This window comes from Danio aesculapii, chromosome 24, assembly GCF_903798145.1.
Source record: "Danio aesculapii chromosome 24, fDanAes4.1, whole genome shotgun sequence".
Taxonomy (NCBI): Eukaryota; Metazoa; Chordata; class Actinopteri; order Cypriniformes; family Danionidae; genus Danio; species Danio aesculapii.
In genome coordinates, this window is record NC_079458.1 from 33,589,452 (window position 1) to 33,609,369 (window position 19,918).

Sequence of the window (19,918 nt, forward strand, 5' to 3'; positions counted from 1 at the left end):
TTGGCATTAAAATGGCTCTGTAATCTGTTTTCATTACATAAAGCCATAGTTCACTGACAAGCTACGCAAAAATATCATAGACAATTTAATCGAAGCATAATCCTGTATTGCTGCTGATTTGAATGCATGTGAAAACGCCACATTTATAACATGATTTTTTTTTACTCTTATATCACCTCATAACTTGATCCACCTCATACGTTAAGTATTTGAAATCGTTATATGAGATGATTCTGTCGTCATATGTTAATTAGTCACATAGATTCATAAATACAGTTAAATCCTTTTGCTCTGTTTGATTTCCAGTGACCCACTAACCCTCGATATCTAGATTTCATTCCAAATAATCGCACAGACCTACTCACTTGCATTTAAAATGACACCAAAATCAACCATTTTTAATTCTCCAGTGGTAAATAATCTAAATGCCTTCCTAATAAAGGCTCTTCATGGAGCCATAAGTGCCAGGAAAGAACTGTTATAATGGTAACACTTTATTTTGATGGTCCATTTGAGTATTAATAGACTGTCTGCTTAATATCTGTTGATACAGCATACACTGGTGTTATCCTCAATAATACACGTCCTACGCTTCACATTTGTTGCAGACTCATCCATGATCCCAACAGTCGTTAGGTCATCTGAATTCTAATCAGATCCATGCGCAGAATCACTCAACCGTTCAGCTTTCCCAGAAGATCCTACTGATTTGCTGAGCTACAGGCCTCATTGGATCCAGATTTTGCTCTTTGAAAAGCCACTGCATTTCCTTCCGCATGCAATGTTTTATTTATTACTGGTTATTTGATCTGGTCTGAGACCATTATAGGAATATGTACCTTTCTGAATAATCAATAAATAGCCATTTTATTATTTAGAAGGATCTGGTGTGAAAGGCTGCAAAGTCATTACACAAATCCGTCATTGTTGATAAATGAGATCACTTGTAAAGTTAGATGGGTGGCAAAGGAGCCGCATGCATGTGGATGGTTCTGTGCATTGCTGAATACTATTAGCGGGCAGTAAATATTGCACAGGCCTCTCCATGGGACTATGATTCGGCGAGTGGGTGGCAGAGAGAGGGCAGTAAATTCGGAGATTAATTAACCCGTTGAATTCTGGACATTTCCAGGTCTCCATTCCGGTGACCTGTGGACGTAAATGGGACGAGCCCGTCCTCGGCGGTGAGTGGAGAGTTAGGGCTCTCGTCCGGAAGAATGAGTTATTAAGAGAATTTTTTGAATAGATGGAAAAATTGTAGCCTGGCTATTTAGTGTCATAAAGTGCAGCCAAGCCAGTGCAGGGGCTTCTCGGGACAGGAGGCAATAGCATTCCAATCAAATCTCAGACGGATGAGAGATGGGCCTGTCCACTCTGAATTTTTATATTGTGGAAGGGGCTGGAAAGAAATAATGCCGTCCGTGAGTGAATTAACCTCTCGCTGTGGATGGAAAGGCCTCTGTCATCTATAGGGGAAGCAGAGGAAATGAATGGGTGGAACGGAGGCTGGGCGAGTAGGGGGAGGGGGTAGATAGGATCATAACCCCTTGCCAGAGATGGACCTTCCGTGGCTACAGCTCGGCCACATGTGCTGTGCATAGGAGTGAGTGTATACTGCTTGAGCTTTTTGCTGATATCTAAAGGTCTGATCAAAATTGCTTTGTTTTATTTTTGCATGCCATTTGTTCACATACATGCAAAACTAGGATGCAAATCTGACAAACGTGCTGATCTCCTGTCATTCTGGACAAACAGGTTATACAATTCAGCCTACCTGCAGGAAACTTTAGCAGAAGACATGTTGTGTAGCTCAATATATATTCAAAATGAAACCAACACAAGAAAAAAAACAGGTATGAAATTGTTATTTGTTACTTTATCTACACAGGTAGTCTGTTATTGCCCTTACATACACTAGAGTCCTTCAGAAAAGCAGGAGACATTATCTAATGATGGCTTTCTGTCTGTGGGGATTTTCTTGTCCTGCATCTTTATTTGCATGCTTATATTATATGAGTTAAAGTAATACATACTTCACTGGTGATGAAAAAGAAGGCTGCATACTTATGAGCTTGTAGAGAGATTTTAAGGGACATAAAGTTTAATCTTGACACAGAATCCCTTGTGACATGCTGTTTGTTGTTAAATGTTAGCTTTAGCATATAACAAATTTAACTATTTATTCATCACTCTATGTCTATCCAGCCTACACTTTACTGTGTTATTCTGAGACAGCTTTTACCTCATAGGCTACTTTTAGTGCAGGTGTTATAGGTAATATTAACCAAAAGTTATGAAGGGATGGAATATTCAACAAAAAACAAACAAACAAACAAACACATTATTGAAGCAATTTTGGGGTAGGCCTATGTCCTTCTGCCCCAAATTATATCCTAATCCTATGGTCTTCCTCTAACTTTACAATTTCATGATTCTTCTTTGACTGTTGAGTAGATCAGTGGTTCCCAAAATGGGGGTCGGGGGCACATTGTCACAGGACAATGACAAGGGGTCGCTTGGTGATTTTCAAAAGTTAAATGAATTTTATTCAACTATTAGAATTACCATATTTTATTAACAACACAGCAATAGTGTCAGCTGCAAGAGATTGATTTTATAGCACCAGGCAGGGGCGTAGCAACCGGGTTTGGGGGATATGCCTCCCTCACTTTTAGAGACAGACCATTTAGAAACAGGTGATTAATAATTATATGAACGTATGATCTCATACAGCCGTGCGCCCCACTTTTAAAATGTCCGCTACGCCCCTGGCACCAGGTTAAAGTTTCTGACACCTTTATAGCAATCAAATACATTAAAAATAAAAACAGGCCACAATTAAACACTGAGAAAGATCTCTAAGTGGCGGTCCCCAAAGTTAAACCAAGAATAGACTTGTGCTGAAAACATTGTGCCCACCGGTCTCATTAGGTAAGGTTAATATTAAATGAAACAAATTAACATATAACTATATAAAAATGATATGGTTGTTGAACTGTTGCATATTTTTGTGTTGTATGCTCGTGTTTATGTAGGCCTATTGTTGTGTGCGCTACATTTGTATATTTATAACCACCCCCTAGAAATTTGGGGGTTGCGGGCTGAAAAGTTTGAAAACGCCTGGATTAGACCATTTTAAACTAGAAACTATCCTTTACAATCATAAAGGGACACCATAAGATTGCCTATTAGGCTACTATATAGCCAACACTTAGGCTATGTGGATCGCACTGCAGCTTGTTAGGTGCACACAAAGTAGGCAACATACTCTCTGTGTAGCCTATGCATGTAAGCATTTGTAATAACTATGACCCGTACATAAGCATGACCCAGACAACAGCAAAACGTGTTCATAACGACCCTGAAAAAAACATATTAATTTAGATTTGACAAACAAGAAGCCTTTGACTTCTAATCAATACAGTGATTTAACAAGAAATCCTATAATAAACATTCGAAAAATGAAGCAATTGCAAATAGATTACATATTTATTGCAGAACCCTTTTTATTTCTAACTAAATCATTAATAAATCATATAGGATATATATTGTTATCCGACGTCAAGTTTAATGCACTCTTGCAGTGCTGTGTGCTCAGACCGTTCAGACTTGACACGTGTGTGTTTAATGACGTGTACCATGAGGTCAGAGTTTACCGGAAGCCGTTGGTTGCTGCCGGGAGACATAACGACGCCAAAAAATCCCATACAATAATCGTATAGTGTGCACTTTGACAAATGTCTGCATGGATGAGGGGTTTTATTGTGCTCCGCGCGACTGGACGAATGAAAAAAGAGTCTGCTACGTGTTGAGACGAGCGCTTAAAACTGACTTTAAACCCGGAAGTGGAGTAGCAGCAGGGAGTGCAGCAGGTGTTAGCCTAGCCGCTAACACGCTTTATAACTTTTAAATCCCGTATAAGAGACCGATTTTGTGTTAGATCAGTGTTTTCACATTCATTCTGTCCGTGAAAGTCGCAGAAATAGCCTGGCATGCGTGTCAGCACTGAACCGCGTTTATCGAAGTATAAACTGGGTGAGATGTGAGGTCAGTGTGATGCACAGATCCAGCTGTCAGATACTGACCACTCACATCTCATCAATGAGATCCTGATTAGATCGATCAATCACTCTGATCTTCTCTGGGTCATTCGGGTAAGATTCTGTCATCTTCCCCTTTTCTTCTTTTTTTCCCTGTAATCCGGTATGAGAATGCATTACTTCCTATTCTTTGAATACACAACTATTTACATCTATCATGAAATAACAATATAATTGCATCCTTTAAGTATATGTAACTTATATACATGATGTCTTGTTGTACTGTATATAATGGTTATTGTTCATATAAGTCAGTACCATGGTGTATATTACATTTTGCGATATAATTCTTGTTATATTACCAGCACTTTATGTGATACATTATTGGGTTTGTATTTATAAATGTGTTTTCTGACAAAACAAAAAAAAAAAAGTTTACTACAAAAACGTAGTGAAAAGTGTTTCTCACTCTATTACACTGGCTAAGCATGTTACTTATCTATTTCAGCATTACCATAGTTAATAACTAAAGGGTTCTTTAATACTGCATTGAACTGCAGTAACTGAACATAAAACACCAGTCTTGTTGAGGGGAGAAAAGCTAAATAACTTTAAATAAATATAGATTTAAATGTATTGTATTTTAGAAACCGTGGATTGATGTAAAGAAGAATTGTGCTGCAAACTGTTTGTCTGCCTGTTAAAGGGGTCGTCCTAGAGGTGTGAACCTACACTGGTCTCACAGTTCGTTTCGGTTATCGATTATCATGGCGTCGATTCGGTTCAATTCGATATGTTCGATATGCTTTTCATACACTGTTTTAAAATTTTTTTAACAGCACAGCAATTCTTGTATTAAAATGTATAAATATATTTATACACTATTTGTAATACAATTTTTTCCTTTAATACAAACAGTCAGATATATAAACTGTGCCCTTAAACAACACAAGCATTTGTAGCAAATAAACAAATATAAATATCCCGCTCGCTTTCTGAGCAAGTTCTTTCTTACACCCCTTTGATTGGTCACATGCTCAACAGAAAGGCCTGTGATTGGCTCTTACATGCTGGCGCTCTTCACAAATGAGTGACGCTGATAAACGGCAGCGGCGATCACAGCTGATCCGTGATAGACACGGTGGAGAAAACCGTATCTTAATCATTAAAATCAGAGTATTGGTGTCCATGTAAACATACTCACTGAATGTTCCAGGTGATGTCACAAGCTGTCAAAGACAGTCCATTCCTCACCTTTAAGTTGATTCCATGAGCCCTCACATTTCATAAGTTTGACTTGTTTCCCCCTTACACGCAACTTTTGTAAAGCATCTGCTGCATGTTGGTGTGTCAGAATCCTTGCTTGTAAAATATAGCCATACTTTAGAATTAGATGAATGCGATTATGCGTGTTGATGAAATGAGTCGCTCGCCGCATGTGCCGTACTGCATGCTTTGCCTTCTATAAGCAACAAGAACAAACATCTGACATCGCTGACATCCATATCCACCAAAGCTGTTTAGAATTAAACATTTTGAGATGGTGTGACACAACGTGTATTTATGTGTGCCTTTAATGCACCCCTTTATGCTTCTTAAGGGCGTCACACAGCGGATGCGCCGCTCAGAGCCGCGGCACGGTGAGCACATGACAGTTGATAGTATCACACACCAGACAGGCACATTCGCATGTTATTTAAAATGAAACTATTCAGATGGCACTTTGTGCCGTGGCAGAAATATGAAATATGAGTCGTGGCTGGGTGCTGCGGACAGCCGCTGACTTGCAAATGCTAAAATGCATGGCGCTGCGTGTCGCCGAGCGGTGCTTCTGGTGCGTGACCTGCTTTACGTTCTTGTCGCAGCACCAGTGGCACCGAAATTAGGCACCGAAATTCATATGCTGATTCAGTCTGGTGCATAATGGCACTGGGTTTCGGTACCCAACCTTACAGCCAAAAGGACTGGAAAAGTCATGCCAGCAGGTCAAATGGGCCACAGTGAGAGAGAGAGAAATAGAGTTTACTTTCATTCTGTCCATCGCAGTGAATAGGGGCCTCTGCTGTAAGTGTCAGAGAAAGACTGTCCAGAAAACACACACGCAGTTTCTGCATTTTTAAGTAGTTGGAGCATTGTAATTACTCACGCTCGCCTCCCTCGCCATAGTAATCTACCGCGACATAGCGCATATGAGATAAATTACATCAGTACATAATAATCGGTTATGACTGAATACCGAATTGTTCGCGTCTGCATCGCGGTGCACTGAAGAAACAATTAATTTTGACACCCCTAGGTGGTCCACTACGATACCATAATTTCAACTTTAGTTCATGTGTAATGTAGCTGTGTCAACATAAACTACATCTCTGAATGTAACGCGCTCAAAGTTCAATGCAAAGTGAGATACTAGCTTTTACAGAGTTTGCTTAGCAATGCCTGCAGTGAACTACTAAAAAATACACACGGGCTAGTGAGGTCACAAACGCAGAGAAAGCTAAAATGCCATCCACACATTGCTATTTACACAGAGATTGTTCTGTTTCTGTATTTGGGCTTTTAAAGGACATGCCACAAAGAGAGAAGTGCTTACAATTGACACAATTTAATTATGTTCCAGAGAAATATAACAAAAAGATATAGCTAGCATTTGACAAAAGACAGCTTCAAAAATCTCTCCCAGTTCAGTGCTAGTTTTGGCTAAAAACTCAAAGGAGCAGCTTCAACCATAATAGATGAAGCTGTGGATTGTGAGCCACAACCTGTAAGTATTTTTATTTGTTAAAATTGATCTATTACATGCATAGTGTCTAGCGTTAACGGTATGTTGTAGCAAGGACATAAACAAGGATGTAAACAACGGGAAATGCTGGCACCTTTAATTTATCTACCAATTCATATTTATCCATCAAACCCCTGTGAACATTCACAATCTTCAGCAGTGTGTGTAGTGTCGCTCTATGCGGCCGCATACCCTGCATTATACATCTCAAATACCTTGTAATAACACCTCAAATAACTCGTAAAACATGTGAACGCGTCATGTACTTTCACATGCTTATCCCTAATATATGAGAAAAACACTTGTCAGGTTTTATTTTAGAGAGCAGGCATGAGGTTCAGCTGTGTCCTTTTCATTTTCTGTCTGATTGACAGTATTTACACAGCGAGGCACATCGCATGCGAGGCGTAATGCTTTTCATGGTTATGTTATGCACATTATGTTAGCTGACCAATCAGAGCCTCTTGAGTTCAACCTTTCAGAGGAACTAGGAAATATGACAGTCGTTTTCATGTTAGCTGAGTAGCTGTATATAATAAAAGTAAGATGTATGACAAAGTGATGTGATTTTTTTTTTTTGTTTACAAATGAAGCATGAGCACACATTACTTTGCATCTTATAAACACAACCAAGCCTTAAAATACACTCTGGACCACCCCTTTGAATACACACTGTATACTTCATATTTTGAAGTCATATCCATTTTAAGGTGGAGGACAGATATGTGTGTATAATATTGATCTTTTTGGATGATTTTTGCTTTTATTTTTAGGAGCCTGCAGACATGAGTGGCAAATTTGGCCTTGTGAATTACAGCTCAAGGAAGCACATCTCCATATCTGTGCCTTCATCCACAGAGGTGATGTCTCCTCATATCAAATCAGTGGAGGAGCTCAGAGTACTCGGAATTAACTTGAACAGCTTCAACACGCCAACACAGTTCTTTATCTGTGTGGCTGGTGTCTTCCTGTTTTACCTCATCTATGGCTACCTGCAGGTGACTTGAATGTGAGGTCTGAAGTGATGTTAAACCTAAGTTTTCCATGTTTTGTTGCATGACTGTTGTGAGTCTATGCTTTCAGGAGCTAATATTCTCAGTGGAAGGCTTTAAGCCGTTTGGCTGGTATCTGACTTTGGTGCAGTTTGGATTTTACTCCTTGTTTGGCCTGGTGGAGTTGCAGCTCACTCAGGATAAAAGGAGGAGGTAATTTTTGTGAACATGGTAAAATACAACATTGTTAGCAATTAATTTCACCTATCATTGACATTATTTTCAAAATCAATCCCTAAATAACAACATAACATCAAACATACTACTTTTTTATCATACTACGTTATACCCTTTATGCTATGTACGAGTAATGTTTAATATTTTATGCTTATTTTATGAAAGCCACAAACATTTTATTAATTATGCTCTTAGTTGTAATATTAAGTGTAATGCTGTTGTAAATAATTTTTTTAATAATAATTTTGTTTAAATTATGGAACATAATGCAGTGCTTCCCACACATAGACTATACATGTGCGGGCCGCCCAGGTATATTAACGACCGGCCAAGTATATTTAGTGACACTATTTTTTTTTGCCCAATAAAACCATAACGATGGATTAGGTAGTGGAAAATCTTCTCATATTTACACGTTTCGTTCTGTGTGAGCGAGACCTGTCAACACTCCCACAGACAGAATCACGTGCTCTGCAGACCCACAAAGACGCACTTTTTTGGGACTTAAAGCATTTGTATAGCCCGGGTTTCTAAATCTCCTAAAATGTCCGGGATTCATCTTTTGCTTTCGCCTTCTAAAGCTCATATGTGTTTTTGCATTAAATTACTTAAATTTAATATTTAATTATTAAATTTCACTGAAGCCTACTTTCGCGAGAGATGCATTAAATAATTCATTTTTTAATCTAAACGACTCAGAAAAACTTTACTATATACTCAGAGGATGAAATGACTGGTCTAAACTGGCTGAAAAATGTATGTACACTATTAGTAATGGTTAATCAAAGCCTTATTTAAATAATCTACAAATTTTTAGATTTACTGTCTGTTTTTATTCCCTTTTCTGTCCTATTATATAGGCTATTTTATATACATATTTAAAATGCTTTGGCATTCGAGTTTGCTTTGAACTTGAAAGAGAGAGAAGCAGATTTTAACTGTCAGTGGGTGCACATGGCTCCTGAATAGCATAAAAGTAAGAGAAATAGTGGATTTCCTTTTGATTTCACACATATATTTTTACTTTAACCCATTAAAAAGAGTGTATACACTGTCATAATAAAAAAACTATTGTTAAAAATTTAATTATGTTTTGTTTGTCGCATATAGTTAAGTATTTACAGTATGTGATGTGGGTAAATGGTGTGTTTCAATCCGGCTACCACCTCAAGTATATTTCAAACCTGTGGGAAGCACTGTAATGCATTGTGAAAGTTTATTCTGTCATACTAATTTTAAGGGAAATATTTTTCTTTTTATTGTCTTCAGGATCCCATGCAAAACTTACATGATCATAGCATTTTTAACGGTTGGGACCATGGGCCTATCTAACACTTCCTTAGGATACTTGAACTATCCTACCCAAGTCATCTTTAAGTGCTGCAAACTCATTCCTGTCATGATCGGAGGAGTTTTTATACAAGGTACATCAGAAACTATCCTTGATTTTTATTCTTTCACTTTAATTTCTTCACTTTAATTTAATTTCACTTTAAATTAGTGCTTTGGTACTTCAAGTACAAATGAAATTGATAAAAATAGACAGTAAAAACCTGTACCATTTATAATCTTATAGGAATTAGTAAAAAGTCAAATCAAATAATGCACAAAAATGAAACAATGTAACTTATATTCCAGGAAATATTGAATGAATTTATACCCTTGCCTTAGCAATGTAGGAGATTCCAAGTATGTTAAATAATAATCCAAATAATAAAAAGACAAATTTAATTTAATCATCTTTATGTCTTTCTAAATCATTTTATCTTACAATCATAGTTGAAACTCAAGATTTTCTTTAACCCCAGAGTTGGGGGCATTTCTATAAGGAAACATGTTAGACACAAAGAATGATGCTATATTGATAAACCAACAAAATGCAATGTGTTTGTGAAGCTTTGGTTGAATATAGTCTAGACAATTGAATGATAGACAATTCAATAGGAAACTAAAACTCAAAAAAAGAGAAATGCACTGATGCACATTGTTTATAGATTGTTTTGTATGTAGAGCTTAAAATAGTGTTGAATTTTAAGTATAAAATTTATATTGGCTTTTTGCTCCAATCAAAGTGATAATTCATAAATAGTCATAACTGCAGTTTTCTATGAGGACCTGAACAGCAGTAGATCATAATTGAGCATTTCTGGGCAGTCAGTGAAATAATGTAAGTGACTGTAACAAGTAGTAGTAATAAACAGTAGACACAAACAGTAAATAGATATAAACGGATAATAGGTAGACATAAAAAAATTTGCGTACAGTGGCATCGACAAATCAGATAGTGTTTGTCCTTCCATTTTGTTGGCAATTTGGGATTTTATAAAATAACTTCTGTTGTAGGTCTTTGGAGTAATGGCTGATTTCAGAATACTGCTTCATGAAGCTTCAAAACATTTATGAGTCTTTTGTTTCAAATCAGTGGTTAAGTGCGCGTATCAAATTGGCAAGGTCATGCGATTTCAGTAACAAAGGCTCTGTTACGTCATTCGAAAATTCAATGGTTCTCAAATGGAGAGAGTCTTGGTCTGGTTTAATTCACACTGGCAGAAAGTAAGATAGCCCCTAACTTCAATAAACAGGTCATTACTGTTCCTAAATGATTTGAAAATTCAATGATTCTCCGCTGGGGTTGATTTGTGCAATACCATAAAAAACATTTCAAAACAGTTAATCATTCTGCAAAGCAATTGGTTCAATAGTTTTGAAGCTTTGAAAAGTTTTGTTACCTCCATTAATTTTTGGAGTCATTTCAGTTTATTATGTTGATGGTTCAATTATTGAAGACGCGTAATTGATAATGAATGTTATTTATAATGATGATAAATAATTAAATCCTATTCGCCTTGCTTTTGAAAGCTGCAGTTGCTTATTTGTAGTTTTTTTGTATTGTGATTTGTATTGCGAATATGGTGGGGAAAATGCTTAAAACTAAATGTGTCAAAAGCAAATGAAAATAGATGGAACTCTACATTAGATGCACAACAATACAGTGTTACTCTCTTCTGTAAAACGAATACCAAATATTAAATCAATTTATTTATAATGATGAAAGAAATGAAACTACGAAAATGACAATAAAAATAACAAAAATGTATAATATCTATTTGACTTGATATCCAAAGTCACAGTGTGTTCATACTTGTCAGCTTTGTTCGGAATAAAGTAAGCTTTGGTGGGATATCTGAATGAGTGTCAACATGTGCCATTTGAACCTTGTTGCGCACCAGAAAAGCTGACTAAGACTACTTGAGAGCTAAACTACATGTACAGTTGAAGTCAGAATTATTAGCCCCCCTCAATTATTAGTCCCCCTGTTTATTTTATTTCCCCAATTTCTGTTTAACAGAGAGAAGATTTTTTTTAAACACATTTCTGAACGTAATATTTTTAGTAACTTCTAATAACTGATTTGTTTTATCTTTGCCATGATGACAGTAAATAATATTTGACTAGATATTTTCCGAGACACTTCTATACAGCTTAAAGTGACATTTAAAGGCTTAATTAGGTCAACTAGGCAGGTTAGGATAATTAGGCAAGTTATTGAATAACGATGATTTGTTCTGTAGACAATCGAAAAAAAAATAGCTTAAAGGGGCTAATAATTTTGATCTTAAAATGGCTTTTAAAAAAATTAAAAACTGTTTGTATTCTAGCTGAAATAAAACAAATAAGACTTTCTCCAGAAGAAAGTATATTATCAGACATACTGTGAAAATTTCCTTGCTCTGTTAAACATCATTTGGTAAATATTTAAAAAAGAGACAAAAAATTAAAGGGGGGCTAATATTTCTGACTTCAACTGTACATGTGTAAAAACACCCTTAAAAGTGCTTGATGGGAAATTATTAGTGGAAGTTTACTTCAGACACAAAACTATCTTACAACTAACTGAATAGCTTGACATATCGCACAACTCATATATATTTTTTTATATTTATAGACTTTTATTGAACAGTCAATGTCACTTTTAAATGTACAGAGAAGAGGTGCATACAATATACTTTAATTTGTCTCAGCAATTTGGTTTCATGTTGAACTAATTTGAAACTGCACAACAATGGAAATAATTTTTTGGTAAACTTTTCTTTATTGTTAATTTATTTTTCTGTATTAAGAAATTTCTTGTTTTTTTTTTTGATGTTTTTTTTAAATGAAATTTTGATATTCTGAACAAGAAAGAGTGAAACCAGCTAAACCACTCTCCCCTGTCTTTTATGGGGATATCTTGATTTTTTCCCCCCCTTTCTTTTTTCTCCTCTGACATCATGGACCCTCCATCCCCTGAGGATGATGCGTAAGATCAGCGGGACTTTGGTTGTGGATGCGTGCAAGATGCCGACCCATCAAAGCTGGACTGAATCAAAGTGATGCACTGCAACCTGCTGTAGCACCGTCATCCCTACGGCAACTACCTGTTTGAGAACACTCTTTGGACTATCCTGTTTCTTTCTTTATGGCCTTTGCTTTTTTTTTCCATGTCCAAATTCAAACTTGTTCTCTCACATGCTTGATGTGATGAGTGGAAGAGTCCAGCAGGGGAAAAAAGATCATTCTCTCTACGACAAATCAGTTTGCAGCTAAACTTTTTCAAAGATCTTTGTAAAGCCAACCTGCAGCCAAAGTGTCAAACTCAAAGGTCCAAGAAAGATAGGCCCCTAAGCTTAGTAGAAGATTAGATGTCTGCTTATGCTGCTTTTTGTGACGTGTTTCAGTTGATCTGTGTCAGAAATCCTTAGTTTGAGCTTGTTGATATTGTGTGTTTTTAGGGAAACGCTACAATGTTGCAGATGTCTCTGCTGCTCTGTGCATGAGTCTCGGTTTGATTTGGTTCACACTGGCAGACAGTAAGATTGCCCCTAACTTCAATGTAACAGGTACGTTTTATTTTATTGTTCAATCAATCAATCACACTATTAATTAAAAGGAATGTTATTGAAAACATCATGATTTGTCTGTTGTTTTTAGGGGTTCTTCTTATATCTATGGCTCTCTGTGCTGATGCTGCTATTGGAAATGTGCAGGAAAAAGCCATGAAACTCCATAATGGAAGCAATTCTGAGATGGTACAAACTACTTAAACCTATAATCTTCATTATGTGGTAGTCTTTCTAGTGTCTTAAAATAGTATTAACTGTTAAATAATATTTAATTGAAATTGTATTAACAGGAGTTCCATATTTTGCAGGTCTTATACTCTTATTCTATTGGTTTTGTGTATATTTTGTTGGGTCTGCTGTCCTTAGGGGGACTTGGACCTGCTGCCTCCTTTTGCGCTCAGGTGGGTTTTTTTTTTTACATTTCACTTTCTAGATTTAAGACCTTTTTACATCCTCCTTTTAACTCTAAGACTTTGTTTTCAACAAAAAAACAAATGGCATTGCCATTTTGGGGGCTTAAAAGACTACAAAAGAAGCCGACTGTATAATCAGTCAGATAAACATAGAAGAAAAACATTTCCGGAACTACATCATATCTTTAATATCATTCTACATTTTTAAACGAATTATTTTTATTATTTTTTTAAATTATTGCAAATAATTTTTATGATGATAATTTAATTTTTTATTTATTTATTTTTTTTTAATCAAGCTTTGAGCTTTTATTCATATTTCGGACAGCTCTACCTATAAAGTTTATTAACATATTAATGACAACAGAACATGGATTGCACTACAAATTAACAAAATACAAATTTTTTATTATGGCAAGTATAAAAGCAAAAAAGTACATGTTTTTTTATATTTAGACCACTCCACAATTCGCACAATACTGTCTGGCTAGTTTGTGTCCTCTACTTATATGCTAAAAAGGCAATAATGGCCCAACATTCCTGAAAATTAGGACATCAGTGCATTGTAAACTGATAGGTTCAAATATTCCTTTCCAGTTATCAAAGAAATTATTTGTTTCATAACAATTAAATTGTTTTAAATTCAAAATTAATGAAAAAAGAAACAATTCTGTTATTGTGTATTAAAAACATTTTGGTTTTCACTTTTGCCGTGCCCTCTCTTTTTGGCATTAACAAACTTACCCCTCAGGTTTTTCCAAACATTTGCAAAAACTTTCCTCCTTTTCCATGGCTTTTGCAATTTCTAGCTAAGAATTATTGGCCATCTTGTTATCCCTATGATCACACATGGCCGAATCATAAAGATGTCAGTACAGTCGTACCTGTTTCATACAAAGAATGTTCTCAAACTATGTACAGTTGTCTTGAACCGGGCCGAAGCATGCTTGTCCCCGCTCCCGTCTCCCCCGACAGCCTAGACTCACATTGCATTCGGGCCTGAGCATGCTTACGTCATCAATGATGCGCTGTTCTGTTTAAGAAGCGCTCTCAGCACAGTTGAGATTTCTTTATATGGTTATAGCATTTTAGTCGTTTGGGATGAAGTGACACGCAGTCAAATACTTCGCTGAACAGATCAGCCACTTTTAACGCTCATAAACAATCATAAAGTCCTCATGCTGCAGGAATTAGGAGGTTTGCTAAAGGTGCAGCTGCCGTGCAATGAGGGGTTTGTGTCTTTAAGAATCTACGACAGTTTGCATTTATTGAACAGTAAGAATGATTAATAAATCCATATGAAACAGTCCCTTAAAATTCACGTCTCGTCTTCAGTTTTGGCCCTAGGTGCACTTTGCACTCACACTACAAGTATATCGTGCCTGAGCCCAAGTGAACCGCGCTCTGGCACACCTCTTCCAACCAGGCCAGATCGAATAGCATAGTGTGAATGTACCCAAAATCTTTCAAAGTGATTCATATTCGACAAAGCGAACCTCCACAAACAATGTGATGATGTCACAGTCGGCGCGTGCACTCAAGTGAACAAGTGGACACGTCGAGTAAAAATGAGCCTTAAGTGGGTGGGATTACAGACATATCATCAAACAGTGTTTACACTGCCTGGATTGTCATACCATTCTGAATTGCCTTCTTTATTCTAACTCCCACTGGATGGACTGAAATATTATGGAAACACATGGAGCTCCTCTTGTGTGTGAGCTTACATGCACACTGAGAAAGAGAGACCAGGTCACTGCTTGTTAAATTTTCATTTTGTGTATTATGTTTACAAGAGTGTTTATTTCCCTCTTGTATCATGCTTTTCATGTTTAAATTAAAATAATCCTACAGTGTCCATAGTTGACTTTACAGTTTATTTAGGCGTCTCGTGTAGCAAATCCAATGATGCAGGTAGTGACGATTCTCTCCAGCCAGTATCTGTTTACACTTGACATTTTGATAACAGTACAGCTTGTTTAGCTGCTCAGCCGAAGTGGAAATAAAAAAAGAAGCAGGTACTGGGTACTGTAGTACAACCCGGCTAAAGTGAGCCGTACTGAACCAAACTTTGCTGTACAGTGCAGTGGGAAAGCGTCTTAATGTATGTTACCAGTTGCCTTAAATGTGTAGTTCTCTATGAAAGGTGATGTTGTTGTGTATGTACATTTTTTTTACCTTCAGAATAGAGTAGCATGAAGCTTTGAGAATGCTACAGTTTATGTAAATGAAATCGGTTGTTGTTGCATAACATAATGAACAGAATAGGACAATTTAATTGGATATTTATTAACATTGCACATCTGCACATTCATGCAATTTTGAACACTCCCTGGATATTTCTATTTAAATTCCAGTTCAATTCAGTCTTTTTTTTCCATTGTGCATAGTGTTAATCTGTAGTAGAAGTTTTCTATATTATATGGCTTATTTTTTATATAACAATCCTTTTTTTTAAATCATGGACTTTTTTAAGATCATGTGCAGATGTATAAGCATTTCACTGCACTGTGTATGACTGTGTATGTGACTAATAATGTGATTGAAAAATGATAACCAGAATAAAAATATAAATATATTAAACTTAGATTTCTGAGTTTTATATTGCGAGCACAATGTTGAGCCAGCTACTACTCCACTAATTCATTTGGGAAGGTCAAGCCTCTGCTATTGTACAGTGATTGTTTAAAGAAGCAAAATGCAATGAAATAAAAAGCAAAATTGTTATATGCCTGCAAACTACAAAATACAAGTTATACTCCCCAACCTTTAGGCCATAACTGCAACATGCAACTTTATTTATTTTATTTGCCAGTTTTCAAGTTCAAGTCCACCAAATTTGTACATGAATCCACTGCATTATATGTTTTGGTACCAAACAAATAACATTGGGCACATTAGCACATTATTTCAGCACACTGATAGGTCAGATTGTCTGACTCTTTTATCAGTTGTCAGTTGTGCATTTTCTTTTAAGGCAGATCCCAATCATTTTTGAACGCTTTCCAGATCTGTCTGTCTGTCTAAATGGCTTATATCCTCAATATTATGTTTTTCTCACTCAGCATCCAATGACAACATATGGTTACGCATTCCTCTTTTCACTGACGGGGTATTTTGGCATTTCATTTGTGTTGGCATTAATCAAGTTGTTTGGAGCGTTGGTTGCTGTCACAGGTGAGATGCATGCGCGCTCATGTTTATCTATATGTTTATCTATTATCTAATGTTTATCTGTATATTTGAATACTTAAAGTGAATAAATTTTTCAATTTTTCTGTTTTTTTTATATTTTATAGTGACTACAGGACGGAAAGCCATGACTATTGTTTTGTCCTTTCTCTTCTTTTCAAAACCTTTCACTTTTCAGTAAGTAAATATCAGAATATCTTTTAAGCACAACATGTACAGCAGGGAAAATATGTATTGAACACATCACCATTTTTCTCAGAAAATATATTTCTAAAGGTAATAACAATAACAACCAAAGAAATCCTTTAATGTACAGAAAGCAAATGTAATTAGTTTACAAATTAAGTAATGTGTAATAACATTAAATGACACAGGGAAAAAATATTGAACACATGAAGAAAGGGAGGTGTTGAAAGGCAGGGAAAGCCCAGACAGCAGCTGAAATCTCTCGGAGGTTCTTCAGCAACCCTCTGCCCTTTGTCATTGTAAATTAATATTTGCTGCTTCAGTCCAACATCTACATTAGCAGGATGATGAAGATGAAACCAGGGTGGACAATTTAGCAAGACAATGATCCAAAACACAGCCAAGGAATCTCTCAGATGCTTTCAGAAAAAGAAAATAAAGCTAGTCGAATGGCCCAGCCAATCACCTGATCAGATTTGATAGGCGAGACCCACATAACCATCAAAATTTTTACACTACTGTTAAACTCTGTGACAAAAATCACACCTGAGCAATGCATGTGACTTCATTCTCCAGATGAAATGCGTCTTTAAGCTTCCATCATCAGTAGGTCAGTGCTTTCTCCTTGTGTCATTCCATTGTTATCACACATAACTAATTTTTCAGATTATTTATTTTTATGTTTGCGTTGTTTTGATTAACCAAAATCTGGTTCAATTCCATGTTAACAGCTCCTTTAGAAATTTGATTCCCAGGAAAAAACAACATGTTCAAAGCTTATTTTCCCTGCTGTATGTAATGTGTTCCCAATGAAACAGAATATTGAGCAAATAACATAGGGTGAAACTTTTTAATTGAGTTTGGTCACACTTAATATTGCCTAGATTTCCATACACATTGAATTAGCTTGCAGTCTTAAAAGCTCAAAAAAATGTATTAAATGTACAAAAAAATAGGTAATTCTTTAGTTTAAGTAATAATTTGAACTATTAACGATTAGCTTATTAACTGCCTATTAATGGATAATAGCTGTTTATTACTTTAAATAAATTATGATCTTATTCTGCATTCCTAATCCTACTGTAGATAACTAATCATACATTCCTAATTCTACCCAATATCTAAAACCAGCTACTACCTTACTACTAATTATTCTTATTTTCTACATAAATCTAAAAACCACTACCTCCATGTTTTCTCCTCGGTGGGCTTTTTCAGTTTATACATGACAATTTGTATAATGTCATTATTATTAGTAGTATTATTTATTATATGCATATATTATTATTATTATTTATTTTTTTTATTTATTTATTTATTTATTTTTTAAGAAAAACAAGTTTAGATTTGTCCACCTGTCGGGTTTTGGACAATATGGGGCATGAGGACGTGTGTTTGGATATAACTCAATTTTTTTGACCACACTTTATTATTGTTCATTTATTAGTTTGCTGGAAATTAGAACTGAATTTAGAAATAATTTTGAAACAAATCCTTACGCTTAACAAACAAAATTAAATATGTAGGCTAATGGATGTCTTCAGTGGAGTGCGTACAACACCGTTTCCTTATCCACGAAAGTAAAGTGTAAAAGTAAAGAGAAAGTAAAGATGCCAAATGGAGGAGGCTTGTTCTTTATCCCCGTGCTGCGGATGGTCTGTTTAACTGTTTTCTCGCTAGTGAAGCGTTCAGTTTTTCCACTTACAAATTCCGCCATTTAAAGAGCAAATGTGCCATGACATGACGCAACTGGCTTTTAAAGGGAATGGGAGATGAGACTTATTGGTTTAATGCACGTTATTCAATGTTCAAGACACATAACCCATAACTCATTAAGAGAATAAGCACAACCCTTTTAGACCATGCAGCAAAGCGCAGACAGAATTGGATTAGGACACACCCTTATGCTTTTGCACCATGCGCTTTAGACTTTGTGCCTAGATTGTTAAAATAGAGCCCATAGTGTCCATTATTAGTTCATCTTAGAAAAGACATTATCTAACATTAACTAATGAAAGCTTTTTGGAAAGTGTGACCAGAATTATTTGTTTAAATTACATTTCACAAGATTGTATACCGAAACATCAGGCCTCTCCTTTTAAATACAAGCTGTGTTTCATCTGCATGCCTGAGGGGAATTTTACGTGAGAAAAAAAATTGTCTTGCATTGTTGAAGAAACTTCAGTTATATTATTTATACTGTATCTGTATATCCGTTTTCAGGAAATGACAATCATTTTTTTATTTTCATTGACATCCACTGGTTCTTTTGCAGATATGTGTGGGGAGGCCTTCTGGTCGTGTTTGGCATCTTCCTGAACGTTTACAGTAAAAACAGAGACAAAATGAAGCTTCCCTCTTTAGCCGAGCTCAGAAAACGAGTGCTCAGTGGGAGGAAAGTACGCCTGCTGTCTCAGGACGTGTAGGAGGATGAACTCAAACATTTTATTGATTGGGCTTCTCCTACGTGTTACATCAGCTGATGCTCAGGTGTAGTTTGGAGTCCGAGATGGGACCGATGACCACACACACACCGCTGAATCAGCACACATGGAGCATGGGGAACTGTTTAAATCAAAGGGACATAAACTAGAGCCAAAAAGCAAAGATTTGCACTCGACAGAGGTGGAAACTGAAGGTGGAAATGGCTTTTTTATATGTAAACAAGATTATGTGCAAATGAATGTTGGCCTGAAGGAGCCAGTGACATTTTAAATGACAACGTTTCACCTGCATGTGCCGTTAAATAATGTCAATGGTTAATGTGCAAGTCGAGTCATGACTGCGGTTGCACAGGTGAGAAGAACTCAATGATATTGTGTCTGATTTAAGGGCTGAAGTTCGGAAAACATCAACTTTTCAGCTGCCGTATTTGCTAATCATTTGTTTGATGAAAGGTGGCTGTTTTTATATTAAAAACAAACTGGGAAGTTGATTCAGACAGTCTGGAGTGTTTTCATGAATAATGGCGTCTCTTATCCATTGGCTCCAGCATGGAGAGTTGAAAGGCTGCCAAGCACTTCCTCAGATGTTTGGCCCTGCCATCGCCCAGGGCCTGTTTGATTAGTAATCCTGGAATAAGATAGCACCAGAAAGAAAACAAACACTGTGCACAGGGCTTGGCTTTAGACCTAATTTAGTTGAGCAGAACGTCACACGTGTGTGTGTGTGTGTTTGTGCGTGCACATGTGTG

General features: G+C 36.3%; 1 protein-coding gene across 2 annotated transcripts; it reads left to right on the forward strand.

Annotated features, from left to right (window-relative positions):
- The first annotated feature begins 1,773 nt into the window (after window positions 1-1,773).
- On the forward strand, window positions 1,774-19,664 carry slc35b3 (solute carrier family 35 member B3). Of its 2 annotated transcripts, none has more exons than XM_056450926.1 (10): window positions 1,774-1,853; window positions 7,596-7,820; window positions 7,906-8,027; window positions 9,321-9,475; window positions 12,824-12,931; window positions 13,023-13,120; window positions 13,243-13,335; window positions 16,413-16,524; window positions 16,647-16,716; window positions 19,001-19,664. In XM_056450926.1, exons 1-10 carry the CDS (start codon window positions 1,827-1,829, stop codon window positions 19,149-19,151), a joined length of 1,161 nt encoding a protein of 386 aa, XP_056306901.1. In that variant the 5' UTR covers window positions 1,774-1,826; the 3' UTR covers window positions 19,152-19,664. The 2 variants fall into 2 exon arrangements, with proteins under 2 accessions (XP_056306901.1, XP_056306902.1); XM_056450927.1 differs by lacking the exon at window positions 1,774-1,853 and adding an exon at window positions 3,645-4,154.
- Window positions 19,665-19,918: the final 254 nt, after the last annotated feature.

Excerpts from the sequence above, each read along its gene's own strand:
- slc35b3 (XM_056450926.1), top strand. The coding sequence starts at position 1,827 with ATGAAACCAACACAAGAAAAAAAACAG. Across the intron at positions 7,821-7,905 it reads TCATCTATGGCTACCTGCAG|GAGCTAATATTCTCAGTGGA; the intron begins GTGACTTGAATG and ends CTATGCTTTCAG. Across the intron at positions 13,336-16,412 it reads CTGCCTCCTTTTGCGCTCAG|CATCCAATGACAACATATGG; the intron begins GTGGGTTTTTTT and ends TTTCTCACTCAG.